Source organism: Akebia trifoliata, chromosome 3, assembly GCF_017979445.1.
Source record: "Akebia trifoliata isolate Shusen 1 chromosome 3, ASM1797944v1, whole genome shotgun sequence".
Taxonomy (NCBI): Eukaryota; Viridiplantae; Streptophyta; class Magnoliopsida; order Ranunculales; family Lardizabalaceae; genus Akebia; species Akebia trifoliata.
Genome location: NC_141377.1, coordinates 44,889,857 through 44,905,671, shown reverse-complemented (window position 1 = coordinate 44,905,671; position 15,815 = coordinate 44,889,857). Strand labels below are relative to the sequence as shown.

Below are 15,815 nucleotides of genomic sequence, written 5' to 3'. Positions count from 1 at the left end.
ATTCCATGGTCACATGCACTGACCTTCGAAAAGTCCTATATGCAATTGATTGAGTCTTACGTTAAATATACTCAAACTATCTTTAATTAATTTTCGTTTTAGTTTATCATCTATCACGATTCAAACATATACATTTTTATTTATTTATTTTATCTTTCCTCGTTCATCTCAATATCTATCACTAATATCTTATAAACTTTTTTATTTTTATTTGATTGGATTTGTATATAGGGCATTTAGGTCATTTTGTTTGCCTTCAAAAGTATAAAAGATCAAATGGTCATGCGGCCTTCAGAAATATATGAGCCGCCTTTTCCTTTGGAAGAAGTATGAAATGGTGAAGGGACCAAGAAATGTGGACCAACACCGTCACATAACTTACAAAATCTTGAGCTGTACCAGTGACGTACACGTAGGTGTCGGCCCACAGTCACAACTCTAGTCTGGAATCACACACGCACATACGTCATCTGTCTATAATCAATAGTAGAGGCCAGAGGGTCTGCAAAAATCTTACATCTCTTCTTTCGAAAGGAACCTTAAAAACGAAGGTGAGAGATTTTTCAAGTTGGAGCAGAAACAGAAATGGAGGGAGAGGAGGAGATAAGCATAGTTTTCTCTCGAGCTTCTGAGCTTCGATCGAAGATCATCAATTGCATCGACAAAGCCAGGAGACGAGACCAACACGAAGACCAAGGTGAGGACGATCGTTCATATTCGTCTTGTGACAGTGATGATGAAGCAGAGAGTCTTTCGAGCATTTACAATGCCCTACAATCTCTCGAGGACCAGCTCGCCTCATTGCAGGTCTCTGTTTCTCTGTTTTCTTTTTGAATTTAATAGGTTTTAATTCATCATTGTCCCTACATCACATCCATTTTTATTTTTTTTCATTAAGTTAGGGTTTGGACTTTGGAGTAGAAACACAAAATTTTCTTTCTTTTAATCCATTTTCTGTAGAATATATGAACAATTAACAGCACATGCTTTTAATTTTGATATTAAGATGTTTGGGCTCTTAAATCCATGAAATGTTACAGAGATGCCAAGAAATATTACGGAGATAGAAAGTTAAAATTCTAATCCAGAATCTTTAGGTGACTATTGCCCCAATTTTTTATGAAAATAAATCTGATATAAAGTATATAAAATTTAAATTTAAATTGTTTTGTTCTTGAATCTAAACTTCAAATTATGAATTTTAAAAAAGAGAAATATTTAAATGGACAACTTCAAATTGTGAAAGTATTGAATCTATTCATCTTCCTTTGAACCCTTAAAATTAGGCAATAATCTTAAAGCGCCCTCCCAATGTAACTTTTTACCTTTCTAATTGAATAGTAATCTCTTTCAAGTTTCAACAACATAGAACAACGTCCCTTATATTGTTGACCAAAATAATTATACTAATGTTTGTCTATCGAACAATAGAATTGAATCCCACTTATTGAGAAACTTCATACCTAAATTCTCCAATTCTTCCCAAATCCTTACCAAAAGGAATTATACTATATAATGAACCAATGAAGGTTCGGAACAAATACTTACTCCCTAATCGATTAACATCGATCAAACTTGATTCCTTTGCTAGTTCTTCAAAATCAATCACTGATTATCTTCATATGGTATATATCAAACATTGACACACTTGAACATATGGAGTGCAACGAGTTGGGACCATGACATGTCTAACCAACTCGTCAATGTAAGCTCAAACAATCTTATTTCACTTGACTGGTAATACCTACATGAATTGCAACCATGATCAAAGTTTAGTTTTGTTTCAATTTGTCTCGGCCAAGACATCTTAGAATTTTGCTTGGCCAAAACAAAACAAGTAAAAAATTCCCTTGGTATAATTTCCTAGAATGTTTCGATATATATTGGCCAGAAAAATCGATATATTTAGAATAAAAAGGTTCAAAAGCAAAACATATACTTATTAAAAAAGAGCAAAACATTTCAAATTCAATGGCTAGATATGTGCATGAAACACGATCAAATTCAATGGCTATTTGTTGGTGTGTAGTTCCACCAAGAAATGGTTCAAATATTCATGTAGTCATTAATCCCATAAATTGAGTGCACATGACATTTTATTGGAAGATCATTAAATATTTGAAGCCCACCAATTTTTAATGTTATGATGCATGGTAGACCCCATAATATTATTCTTAAAATGCTATGGCTATCCACATAAAATGTTCACTAGTTTTTTTTTATCATCCCAAAGAATTGGGGTTGGCTAAACGTGTTCCTTCATTCCACTTTGTGTTAAGCCAAGTCTTCTGTTATTGAAAATGATTTCATATCTACTGTCACTATGTTCATTCATGTTCTTTTGGGTCTTTCTCTCACTCTTTTAAGACCTTCAACTTGAATATTTCTTCTAACTGTGATTGTAATTGACCTTTGTGAGCATGCCCAAACCCTCTTAGTCGATTTTCTCTTAGTTGCCTATTAGAGCAACTCTGTCATTTTCTTGAATGCATTTCTTTCTAATTTTATCTTTTTTAGTCTTTCCACTCATCTATTTGAACATCCTCTCTGTTATGCTCAATTTATTATTATTATTATTATTATTTAATTTTTTTTTTGAAAGAGAGATTAGTGGTTAGTAATTAGTAGGTGAAGGTGCGTCTTGAACGCAGGTTCTGGTATCAGCACTCACATACTTTAACCAAGGTAGCAAGCTAATATGACTACACTCTCAATTTATTAACAGTGATGCTTCTTGACAGCCCAAAATTCAGCTCCATATAGCATAGCTGATCTCACTATTGTCTTATAAATAGTGACATATATCTAGTGGCAGTCGACCTGACTATTGTCCAAAAAATAAAATAAAAAATCATATGCTTATCCATTAGGAAATGGGTATTTGGTTACTTATTTGACCATTAAACATATTTTAGTGTTATTAGTTTCCATGGTATTAACCTTGGTGAAAACTACTATCTTATAAATAGTGACATATACCTAGCGGGAGTCGACCCCACCATTGTCCAAAAAAATTCATATGTTTATCCATTGGAAAAAAACTATTTGGCTATTTATCTAAGCATTAAACATATTTTAATGTTAGTTGTTACAGTATTAACCTTGGTGAAAAAGTTTCAATTTTTTTTACTAAATGATTCTAAGCAGATGTAAGGTGTAGCTATCCTAAGCATGCGTAAATTTCTATGTTGAGTCGTAACGAGTAAGGGAGATGGAAGAATTATAAACGGAAAGATCGGGGACAGTTCTCTCAAGCCTTCGAGTTCTTCGCGCTCATCATTAGGAATCCACTACAATCGGATGACAAATTGTCGAATTAGGCAACTGCAAACATGGGGTGTCTACAAGTGTCACCAATTATCCAATGTCTAGTGAATATTTCATTGTTTTGTCTTGAGGTTTGTCTCAGTTTTTCAGCTAACCGGGACAAACCTTCGAGATGAGATATTAAACCTTCGCAATGAGGCTTCGATGATCATGATTGCAATATAAAAAAAAATAATGCACCAAATTTTCCGTACCTTGTGAACTCTTGATTGAATCTATTATCTAAACATCCTTATTAGGAATTTGACAAACATACAATTTCCAAAAACTTTGGCACTCCTAAAAAGATCTACTAATTTCTTGACTAGAACTCAAATAGACACTGCAATTTGTTGGGTGACAAATGTCTGTCAGCTATTTGACCAGGTTTTACCAGTCTGCCGAATTTCAAAGCCAGCAACAGAACACCTAAAATAGCCCTACCTAGACCAAAATCTAATTGAATGATGACCCAACAACTCTCAAGATAAAAAATTAATTTTGACTTCTTACTGATCCATAGAATTGCCTGCTGCTTCTCAAACATTGCTTCACTGTATGATTAGTGGTGCTGACTATTCTTTATTTATGGTCAGGCTCAGCAACAGCAACAACGATATGAGAGGCAAGCAACCCTAGCAGAGATCGATCGCAGCCGAATGATCTTACTCAAGAAGATTAAGGAGTACAAAGGTGAAGATTTGGAAGTGATGCACGAGGTCTCTGCCTTTGCTAGTGCCACAGTTGAGCACAATGATGATCTCCTTCTTCCTCCATACCCTAGCCGGGCCCCAGACCCCCTTATCTTGGACAATCGTTATCCTCCAAGCTTCTCTTCTGCTCATAATTTCACTAAAAATGAGGTCATCATCCTTGATCCGATTGATAAAGCTAGGAAGAGTACAAGTGAGTCAGAAAAGGAGCAAACTAAATCCCCAACCAGAAACACATTCACGGGATTGAAACTTGTCATTGGTGTGGCAGTGAAAACAGTAGTCACCCTTATCAGTGTAGTATCCATCCTAAGCTTGGCTGGTTTTGAGCCTAGGCTCAGCAAAAGGAGCAACCAGTTCAAGGTTTTGGGTTTGTTTCAAAAGCCGAAAGTTGAGGTGAAATGTGCTACAATTGAATGCCCACCTGGGAAAATCCTAGTGATGGAAGAAGGGGAACCACGATGTCTCGTAAAAGAGAGGGTTGAAATTCCATTTGAGTCTGCTGTTAAGAAGCCGGATGTCAGTTATGGGTGTGGATGAAAAGGTACACTTTCTTCTTCCGTTGTAAATTTTTTGTTCTCCATGGCTTTTTTCTGTCTTGAAAGTTGTTCTTAGTTCATAGCGGTTTTTCTTATTCACATGACATGTTTTTTTTAATGGATCCAGTCTAAGCACTTCAAGTGTGTTACAAACCCTAGTAGGTTGGGTTTCTGTACTCCCAAAAGCAGAAGTAAATATCTTGACCAGTTGTCTATCTCTTATGTTACTGATTTAAATTAATTAACATGAAAATATGTTAATGAGAGGTGATGTGTTTTGAGTATGACATTATAATAATAATCCAAGGGTCATCACATCACTATAATTCAGGTTACATGCTAAGTTGTTCGGAACCCTCTAGGTTCTGATTTGTAGTCTTGCTCCTTTATAGTATAGTATGTCTGACTCTCAGATTGATTGTTCTAGACATTTGATGGTGTTGGGTTTTGGGCAAAACACTGCCTTTATCTAACATGCGCCCTTGATCAACACATCCTACCTTGAAAAAAAACTGCAGTTGCCAACAGTTTTTTTGAACATGTTAGACGGCTAGGGTCTCCTTCCACACTCCTTGTCAGAAGAAAGTAACTATTTAGTCAGATCCTGTGAGAAATATATTGTAACCATCTCCTTGGAAATCTTCTATCCAAAAAAATTGTACGATCATCACTAAAAAGGGTACACAACTACCATGTACCAAGGGATTTGTGTCTTGGGAAAAAACTAGATTTGAAAATAAAAAGTTAAGAAAAATGGATAGAACTAGAAACTAAAGAAGAGTTTGCAGATTTACAGAGAAGCTACAAAATCTTAGAAACATGGAACCAGCAATCACTCTTAGTTAGAATAATTTGAGAACACCATGGTTGTCAACTTATTTCCAGAAAATGGATTTTTTTTTTCCGTGTGTTTTTATATACAAATATAAATTCGTCAGAAAAGAATAAGAAATACAAACAAGAGGTTGATAAGTATATTCTCACTTGTTCATCAGTTGTTGCATAGTTAAGCAACCTAATCTGATTCAATTATTCTAACCATGCTGGCAATGGTAAGGAGTTAAATCAGATACACAAAAATGTACAGCTAAGAAAGAGAAGATTATAAAACAAAAGGAGCATAAAAGGAAACATTTGAGGCTTGGATACATGGATAATGGTTTAATTTGTTTTGTCTTGGAATGTTTTGTAATCAAAACATGGATTTAATGGGATTGTACTAGTCAAGATACTCTCGATTTCTCTCCAGGTGGATTCAATACCTCGAGATAAAATCTTGAACTTTGCTTAGAACAATCAAAACAACTAAAATTGAAATAAAATGATGGTAAGCCTGGCTTATTGATAAAATCTGCCTTCTTGCATTTACCATCGTTTCTGTTTAATTGTTTTAAGAAGCACTGAAGATAATCTCTTATGTAGATTGTCACCTGGGAACAAGTTGTCAGAGCATTTCCCGACTAGTGAGAAAAGTTTGTTAACAACATGACATAAAAAATGTTGGCACTTGCCATTATTTGCGTATTAGAAACTCACGATTAGTAAGAACATGGTAATTCTATATTGAAGAGATCGGATAACCTTTATGTCCATCTATCTATTAGGTTGTTCCTCATTGTTGTTAACCAACCAACTACTCCAAAAGACTGATCTGTTGGATAGGGGAAGGACTATGAGTATAAGAGGGTCACAGGACTTAATTTGGGTATGACACACCCGAGAGTGGAGGAAAATATACACTCAACACTCCCTTACCCATAATAGTGGAAAGAATCGAACCCATGAACTATACAAACCTAGTGCTCTGATACCAACTTGATTAATTGGTAATTCAGCTTAGTTAGGGCATTGTCCCTACTAAATTTTGTATTAAATAAAAGAGGAGAAATTACAAGTATACATACACTACCAACACCAAAACTAATACAAACACACACCCATAGACACCTTTTAACAATTGTGAAATGTTAAGAAAGCTTTACGTTTCACAAAATAATTGTTCTTTCGTTTTTTCTCTTAAAAGAGTTTATCAACAAGAGCCATGATGTTGGCGGGTCTGATGAGGCCCGTAATCAGAAGAGTGATACTAAGCTCCTAGGTGAACAGTATAATACAGGGGCTGCCACGTTTTGGCTATCTTCAACTTTGTCAATTCTAGTGGTCCACTCCTTGGTTACCACGACCCATCTGAGTACTTAATCTGACTGCTTTTAGAACTCCTGGAATCTTACAACCTACCAAGTCCTGCCTGGTAATCTGACACCTTGCCTATGGCGAACTGTTGATGCTTTTCATGAAGAGACCTCCGCATTGTATTTATCAAGTGCTGTGCTAGCCTTGATGGCTAGAGTACACAAGTCTGATATATGGAGGGGTGTGTAGGTCTGTGGGAGTGGCATAAGGAAGTAAATTTGGCCGAGTTGTAACTCCTCGGTGTCTTGTACGTGCGGCGCGCATGAATCCAAGTGCATTGTTTCCAAGCTGCTGAGGAAGCAGTTGGGGTTCTGACAGAGGATGTGTCCTGCTCTGATTGGCTGCCTGAATTCTTGTAGACTACCATCCAAGTGGATTACCTTGGCTGTGGATGGCCAACTAACACCTCCTCCACTTCTTCTCGTGGTTTGAGAGGAAATACAGATACCCATATGTGTGTGTGTGTGTGTGTGTGTGAGAGAGAGAGAGAGAGAGAGAGAGAGAGAGAGAGAGAGGATTGGTGGGTGGTCTAGGCTTCGTTTGATGAAGGGCCATGATTTTATATTGGGAGAAAGCAATGGTCCCAAGCCCCAAACAGCAATCATTATGAAGAAAATGGCCATTGAAAATATATAACTATTTTAATCCTCCTGATCTTCAAGGTCTCTTCTTTATTATTATTATTTTTGTACAAGTATAAATTTATTGAAGAAGACAGAGTCCCAGCTACAAATACAAGCTTACAAAAATAACACCAATAAAAGATAAATAATTAAACAGAATAACTCAGAACTAATTTAAGAAAACGAAGACATTCCTTCAAAATCTTTAGTTAGTTTGCTCCAACAAAATAGAAATCCCATAACATCAAGAACCCCCTATCTCGTATTAAATGTACTTTTGGCTTTTTTTAACTTTTTAAATGAACTCAAATTTTGAGAGTCTGAATGCGTCTTCATGTAAAGAAGACGAAGGTTGACCACGGCACCTCGTTTTCTTTCATGAATTGTATATTAAAAAATAAAAAATCTATGTCATGAATGAAGTCTCTAAAAGTACATAAATAGGAGAAATCTTTGGAGGGTTTTGGTCCTTCACGCGGGTAGGTGCATTGTGCATTCAAAAGACTGAACGTTTGTGTTCATACGTTTCTGTACATGAAATGTCAAACCCCACGGTCCGACCGAACGGTCGTTTCCCACTCTCCTCAACAAACACGTTTATTAGGAGATTATTTATGCTATTGGTACACTCGTGACTTGTTCAGGTCCATTAAGTAAGTAGTTGCCTCACAAATTGTTTCATCTAATAAATGCGGGCAAACTTTAGCCTATGCTGACATTTTTTTTTAACCTAATGGAAAGTTCACTATAGTTTAAATTTCAGAAATTAAACCCCTACTCAATGCCAAGTTTTAAGTGGTCGATAGAATGTAGGTTGAACGACATGTGCCGTGGACTTGGCTTTATGCAACAATCCAATACTATATGGTCTTTGAAAATAGACTCATAAATTTTTTATCGCCCAAAACAAGTTGGTTACTGGTGGTTAGTACTCGGGGCTGAAGGTGGATATTAAATCTAGTCGTGGTATTAACACTCAACTTAGCTAGTTGCGTCTTCACAAAATTTATTGACTGTTAACCATTTATTTCATGGAGAAAAAAGAAAAACTACTATGGTTCAGTGTGCCACTCCTGTTTGGAGTCCAAGTCTTAGTTTGTTTACCTAGATCCTAGCAAGCAGAAGTTTGAGTATAAATTTTTTTATTCACAGATTCATACAAAATTAAAATTTTTTTTTATTGATCCACCAGAACCTTAGTTACTAGCTTTTCTGGATGACTAATTTGGGGAAAAATAATGATTTATCTACTCAAAAGTGTTCATTTTTTAAAATCATATTTAATATAGATGGATGTAAATTATTCAATTTTACAATTATATTGTCTAAGACTATTGGACACAAAATCTGTCGAACCAATTGATATACTGTGCCATGTGTATCGGATATAAACCTGATGCTATTGATCTTGTTAAAAGTAGGGAACGACATTTAGTCAGTCAGCTCGATAAGAAAATAGTGCAGATGTCAAAATGAATTAGTTATAGTTCCAATTTTCCATCTTAGCAATGCGTGATTTGAGGCTAGAGAAATCCAGATTGAAAATGCAAAACATATAAAATATAAAGTGAAGAGGATATTAAAAGACGAGTAAATTTGGAGATAATTCAAAAAAAAAAAAAAAAAACAGATTTAATGTTTCTAAATTTCAAAAATCAATATTTGATGTAATCGTAACAGGACTTGGGCCAATAATAACAACATAGATGGTTGAATGATTTGGTTAATGGTTTTGTGAACTGGCGGTGATGTCTAGTAAGCCAACTAAACAGTGACTGTTGGAAATTACCCAACAGAATCCATCATCAGTTCTCTTTTTTTCCCTCTTTGAAATTGATTTCCTAGGTGATCTATGCATCTCTTCTCATCTGTTCTTGGCCAATAATATATAGATTCCCCTAACCTTAACTAAGTTAGTAAGGATTTCACCCTTACTAAGGGTCCTTGGGCTCACCTCTTGGCCTCCAAAAACATGATCAGATGCTTCAAGGTTGTAGAGAACAAAATTCTACAATTTTGAAAAAATAAAATTTCAATATATATATATAGTTCAAAATTAGGATCTAGTTCAAATGAAATTGTTTTTTTTTATCAGAGTTTTTCTATGAAACTTAGAGGGGTGTGGTGTTGGATTTGCGATGTGGTAATCCATTTGAGAAAAACGGGCGCTATCTCTATTATTATTTGGGTTGTAGGATGGCTCAATTAGAAATCCTAGTTAATTAATATAGCTTTTTGACAATGACTCTATTTTCTCATTATAATGGTAAGATTATGACTTATAATAGTGTGTGATGATTTCGGATCTCTATTATTATCTGGGATCTGGTGGTGGGGGTGGCTCAATTAGCAATCCTAGTTATTTGAATGTCTAACTGAACCAGTAGATAATGAGCTCATAGACAGACATCACATCCCTTCCTTAATTTAAAACATCTGGCTTAAAATTCTTACGTCATGTTCCTTACCCAATCCAATGATGAAATTGTACTCTCAGGAGCTTTGGACTACCTAACTCCCCATGGCCTTTCACACGCCACATGGCATACACTTTCGAACCCATTGTTCCATGCATATTCGGCCAAAATTATTTAAATCCGTGTTATAAAAGCCAACATGGCCCTGTTCCTGTTCCTTAAGCCTTTACCGCTAAAGTTGTTGCATCCAACAGCTATATAATTTAGACTGATTTTGATGGATTGGTCTACCATGGAGTGGGCCATAACTACAAAAGTGCCAATGGGCCCAAATCCTGACTGGATCGGCACTCTATGCTTGCACTTTGAGCCCTTCAATACTCTGACTTCTTAGGATACTCAGCTGGACATGTGCAAAGAATCATTGATGTTTTCACTCATCTCGAGGAAAAAAATATCTATGGTTCCTTCCACACGTCCACATCAGTTCAGTGTCAAACGCCATATCGTAGGAAGTCAGTCTAGCATTTTTCTTATACTTGAGAGAGAGGACAGATAGAAGTGAAAAGTTTTGCTCACAAAAAAGTTAATCAATGATTTCAAGAATCCCAGATCGACCAATCACACAAACCCTCGTGTGATTGGTCATCCAGAATTCTGTGAAATTGGAGATCGACTCCACTCCATGCATCAAACATTAATACAAGCCATTCAACTCTTTGAAGTTGAGACCCTATTCCCTTTATGGTTTATATTCCCTACAAACAGCATCCACCATACATTGATAAAACCACACCATCCTACTCCTTAAACCCACCAAGTAAAGTATCATGATTTTGATATCAATGCCCCAACAACCCCAGCAATAATAGCCGTAGGATCTCCAAGTACAGCTGAGATGATGAACTGAATTGCCAATCCAGCCATCTCACAACATTTCTTCACCCTACCCTTACTACGATGATGATTTTGAAGTGTTCCTTTAAGGCTAGGAATTCTAGTTTCTAACTTCTTACTTCGATTCCCTTCATGCCCAAAATAAAGCTCATGCCAACTCTCAACAAGCATTTCTTTCACACAAGCCACATGCAAGTTATACTTCTTGCAATTTGAACGGTAACTCCAACTCCTCCCTTTCCGCCCACAACGATGACACGGCGCACACACCTTCCTATATAAGAAAAGCTTCACCTCCCCATCATCAAGGACACGTGGAAGCTTAGCGCAACATGGATGAAGATCGAAACCACACGACTTGCAATGGTAGACAAACCCACTTACGTCCTTTTCACAAGCGTTGCAATAGCGTGGGGTGTTGCCCGGAGGTCGGGAGAGGAATTGGAATGAACATTTTAGGTAGAAGGGATGAGTTATGGTGGGAGAAGGGAGGGCACAGTGCATATGAAGGTCGAAATCACAAATGCTACATTTGTAGCGTGACCCTATGCCCGCTTCTTTGCACCCATCACACTTAAATGGTACTTCCAAGTACTCAAACCTTAGTTTGTGTTGAGGATGGCTGAAGTGAGTGATCTCCCCGTATTTCATGGTTGTGGTAACACACAACACTAACCATCATAGACACGCATATATAGGGAGATAAAAGAGGTAAGAGTGATTAATATGATACTTATGTGCTTGTGCTTCAAGAATGATGGAGAATAATGCTTATGGATGGTGGTGGTGCATAATGAGTCTCTCACAGTGTCACATAGTTCACAATGGATGGGCGTAGGGTGGTAGACAGAGAGCATCAGCATAGCCCACACAAGAATTCGAATTTCACACTTTATTTGATTTGCTATCCTCTATTGATTTCCTTTGGAGCATATACATATATACACACAAACAAATTATTGTACAATCTTGATGAACTTGACGGTTGTGATCGTCTGGAAGCATGTATGGACCCACCTACCTTAGTGCATGTGACGTGTCCGAGAATTTTCTTCAATTAGAAAGTATGTATAATGGGTTCGCTTTAACTAGTGATTAGGAAGTTAAAAGAAATTAGGAGGAATTCTAAAGAAAGATTCCAAGGAATCCCCCACTTAATAAAAGAGGGCTGTTATTGCCATCCCACCTTTTACTTATTACACCCCAACTAAAGCTTAAAACACACTCTTCTAACCATGGTTTCAAAACTCATCCGAGATCAAGACGTATCGTCCTAGTTAACTCGGTATCAGGGTTGAACGATTCAAATACACAAGTCAGTTTTTTTACCAAGATTTAATATCTCATGTTCAATTTTTTGATTTTTGAACGAAACATCTTAAACGTATCGAAAAACTCATTTGAGACAACTCAATATCGGGCCTAGACGAGACAAGACACGAAACTGAATTTTAAAACCATGCTCCTAACATTACAAAGGTTTGGTTCAAACTATAATCTCAACATTACAAAACATCATAACACTCATTCAAACAATTTCAATAATTATTTACAATTATGATTAGGCTCATATAAAATCCTAAACTCCAAAAGTAGAAATCTAGGCTTGAGATGCAAGACATGGAAAGTATGCTCACTTGTGGGTTTTGTATGCTTTGATCAAATTATCTAATTGTTTTGGTCAAAAAAACAGTTGCGATTAATTATTTTAGTTAAACATGTATATATCCTAATATTTTTTTCTTAACTAAAATAATTTATTATTCCCACTTGATTTTAGTGAATGAGCCTAAATGCGCAATGTGGAAATCGGGTCTCTATCTCTCAAAGACTGCCTTTTGAAGAGCCCCATGGGTTCGATATTGACTCTTTATTAAGCTTTGACAAGTCAGATTGTGCCATGTTCAATGTCTTTTTATTAAGCATTGATGAACCGATTGTGCCACATGGCACAATTTGAAGAAGTGTTCCTTTTTATGGTTTGTGGAGTCTGCTGATATTGGTTAGCAAAGGAGTTACTATCAATCTAGTTACGTTTCAGGAGGGTATGTATATTTCTTATTATTTGATGAAAGGTGTTATATATAGTAGAGAATTTCTTCATGGTGGACTCTATGCGCATTCATGGATGTATCTTATAATTACCTTGAGAGAACTACATAAAATTTTGTGTTTGAACACTTATTTTTTTTATATTGTTCTTGGATCGATTCCTTGACATCGGTTGGCCCCAACTCAATAAAAGGAGGTCCTCTCTTCCTCTTTTGATACATAAAATAATAAAGAACCTCCCAATTTGATATACAATGTTTCTAATTTCATTAAGTTTTCTTTATTCTTTTACTTACTAATCAAAGTGTTGAAATTCATTGTCAGTTTGATCAAGCACTAAGACATTGGGTGCTTTCTTCTCCTAATTCCAAAGGCTATATTCAATCCTAGGGGTAGAAACATGTGTGCCCTACAACAAAACATTGTGTCATGGCCTCACCAATGCGTTGTTGACTTGACATGGAAAGGGTTGCGGAGACTGAGGGGTTGAAGTGGAGCTATCACTTAATAAGGTGGAATGGTAGGAAGAGTGCGATTAGTCTTACATCGAACATGGGAACATTCAAATCTTGGTCGATAAGGACAATCAGACCCTAAATAATACAAAGCGTTTTAAAATCGTATGAACTTCGACCAAAAACAGATAATATTATATTATTATGGACCTAAGATGTTACTCATTGACAATAGATGAGATTTTAACGCTTGCCTTAGCCTATTTTTAATAATCCAATAAGTCGAACTTCTCATCTTATTTCACTTTTTGGATGCGTCGCCTCTACTCATTCAAGGTATTATGCTTCGAATTTGATAAGAAATGGATAGCTTAATATTGCGAGGATTGATTTCTTTTCATTGGATTCCCTCTAAGTCATTTGTATCAAAATATTTACTATAGCAATACAAATAGAGTCCATTTTTAAGGATAAATCAACCAGGAGAAGAGAAGTGCAATAAGATAGATTGACATGGATAGTCCTCCATGGGACCAAAAATGGGTGGTAATCTGATGGAGAAAACAAAGATTTTGAGACCCATCCAGGAAAACTTTTGGTGGAAGTCATATTCCCCGACAAGGACAGAGAATATATAGTCAAATCATCCAACCAAGACCGAACATTCATACAAGTAGATTTATTATGCTAGAGGAGTAGAATAGAGAATTATTTATAGGAACAAATTCTCAGATATTTATTTATTTTCCTATATTTATGTATTTATAGGCATATATTATATATTCTAAAGGAATAATGAGATGGTGGTACTATTTTATAAGCAAAAGGAAGCTTAGATTACGTGATGTTTTATCCATTTCGTTACCATAGTTGTCATGATTTGATATAGACTAATAGAAGTGGAGTTTCTAATCATATGATTTAGAGAATTGATTCTGCTTAAATCTGTTACATCAAATAATGTTATTTGATAAATTCCATCAGCCAAATCGGGTGCCCAAGGAAAATCTTTGTAACAATTGAGCCTTTGATTTCATCAAATGATTCCAAAAGATTGAGTTGAAGATTGGAACTGATGCCCAAAAACTATTGGAATGAGGGAGGACTCAATGATTTGTCAAACATGCTTATCCGGGATTTATTCGGACAGTTTGGATGACTTGATTGAGCTAATTAAGGGATGTATTAGATGAGATATTTGATGTTGCCTGGTAGGCCCAAAGTCAGTGCAACACAGAATCGAATCAAATAAACTAAGGATCTCAAGCATAATAAAATTACTTCTTTGTCCAAACTCCCATGACATTGATGGACTAATATTCCATTTGGAATTTTTAAAAGTTTTGTAATTGTGAGGGTAAGGTAAAGAGAGATGAATATGTCCTCTAAACGTAGGTAGAGATTCTTCAATAATCTTCCTTATCTGTTTCCAAGACTTTCATGGGTTCATAGTGCTCCACCCCACTTGGGTTCCAACTTAAAGAGATGCATCAAGGCTTTTCATATCAGACTAATCCGTCTCCCATTAATATAACAAACTTTACTTTCCTACGATAATAAATAATACCATGAATCGAATTCGCAAAATATAATTTTATTAATTCCGCATTATTAATTATTATATAGCATGTACAATAAAGGCTTATAACGGCCCCAATGTTGGCTTGCTTTGGTATAAGTTGAATTTATTCATTTACTTTAGATGAACAACTAGTTGCAAACCATCTAGAATCAATTGCACCTCATCAATTAAAAATTCTTATTTGTAATCCATTGATATGATTTGCACTCTCAATTTATCAAATCGTGGTTGTGGTATAAATAATCAGGACGTATAGGTCTAAAGAATGCTTTATATTTTCACATTTTCCTTCACTAATTGTGTCTCTAACATTGAACAATAGACTTTAGGCCTCTTGACTCCTACAAATTGTCATGAAAAGTGTTTCTATAGCAATCGTTAACTAAATCATTAATGAGGTCGATAATCATGGGCGATTATTAGTATAGTTGAGGGTATTTTGCTTATGTGGCAGTTCCTTCTTTATGAATGCAACCAATGAAAGCACCTTTTTAAATTATTTAATACTAAATGTATTTTGACAATTAACAAAAGTTGTTGCTGTGGTGTAGTGGTTATCACGTTAGTCTTACACACTAAAGGTCCCCAGTTCGATCCTGGGCAGCAACAATTATTTTTAATTTTTATTCTCATATGAATTGGAGGACTATTTCAATTCTCAGAGCTCATAAGTAATAAGAACTGAGCTTTAATTATAGTTAGCAATTTAGTGTACAACAGAAATGCAATAAAAGAATTGTTATACAAATAAAACATGAAATGTGCAAAGAAGTAAGAATTACTCACCAAGTACTTAAACTATTCAAATTCTTCACAACTATCATCCCACATATTTAAGGAACTCCTCAATCGGCTTACGATTCCTTTTGTTTTCCTTTCTACATCGCCATAACTGGGCTTCTTTGAATTTATTCTTAAATAAATCAAGTCCTCGGACATATATGTTGTCAATATATTTATGTTCTTTGATAACTTCCAGTGTTGTCCGATTTTGCTCACTTGTTGATAAACCATATCATTGACTTAAGATATAAATCA

The 15,815-nt window shown here is 35.6% G+C and overlaps 2 protein-coding genes and 1 non-coding gene across 6 annotated transcripts; 2 read left to right on the top strand and 1 right to left on the bottom strand.

The window, feature by feature from the left end:
* Positions 1–311: 311 nt before the first annotated feature.
* On the top strand, positions 312–12,814 carry LOC147407279 (plastid division protein PDV2-like). 4 transcript variants are annotated; one of them, XM_086435757.1, is made up of 3 exons: positions 312–807; positions 3,903–4,563; positions 12,469–12,814. In XM_086435757.1, the coding sequence occupies exons 1-2, from the start codon at positions 586–588 to the stop codon at positions 4,557–4,559; spliced, it is 879 nt and encodes a 292-aa protein (XP_086291883.1). In that variant the 5' UTR covers positions 312–585; the 3' UTR covers positions 4,560–4,563; positions 12,469–12,814. The 4 variants fall into 4 exon arrangements, with proteins under 4 accessions (XP_086291883.1, XP_086291884.1, XP_086291885.1 ...); XM_086435758.1 differs by lacking the exon at positions 12,469–12,814 and adding an exon at positions 6,941–7,360; XM_086435759.1 differs by lacking the exon at positions 12,469–12,814 and adding an exon at positions 5,981–6,156.
* Positions 10,350–11,558, bottom strand: LOC147407280 (protein VACUOLELESS GAMETOPHYTES-like). Its single transcript, XM_086435760.1, has one exon. The coding sequence runs from the start codon at positions 11,337–11,339 to the stop codon at positions 10,620–10,622; it is 720 nt and encodes a 239-aa protein (XP_086291886.1). The 5' UTR covers positions 11,340–11,558; the 3' UTR covers positions 10,350–10,619.
* Positions 12,815–15,313: 2,499 nt separating the features above from the next.
* TRNAV-UAC (transfer RNA valine (anticodon UAC)) lies at positions 15,314–15,386 on the top strand. The gene has a single exon. It is a non-coding gene; the product is annotated as a tRNA-Val (tRNA).
* The last annotated feature ends 429 nt before the right edge of the window (positions 15,387–15,815 follow it).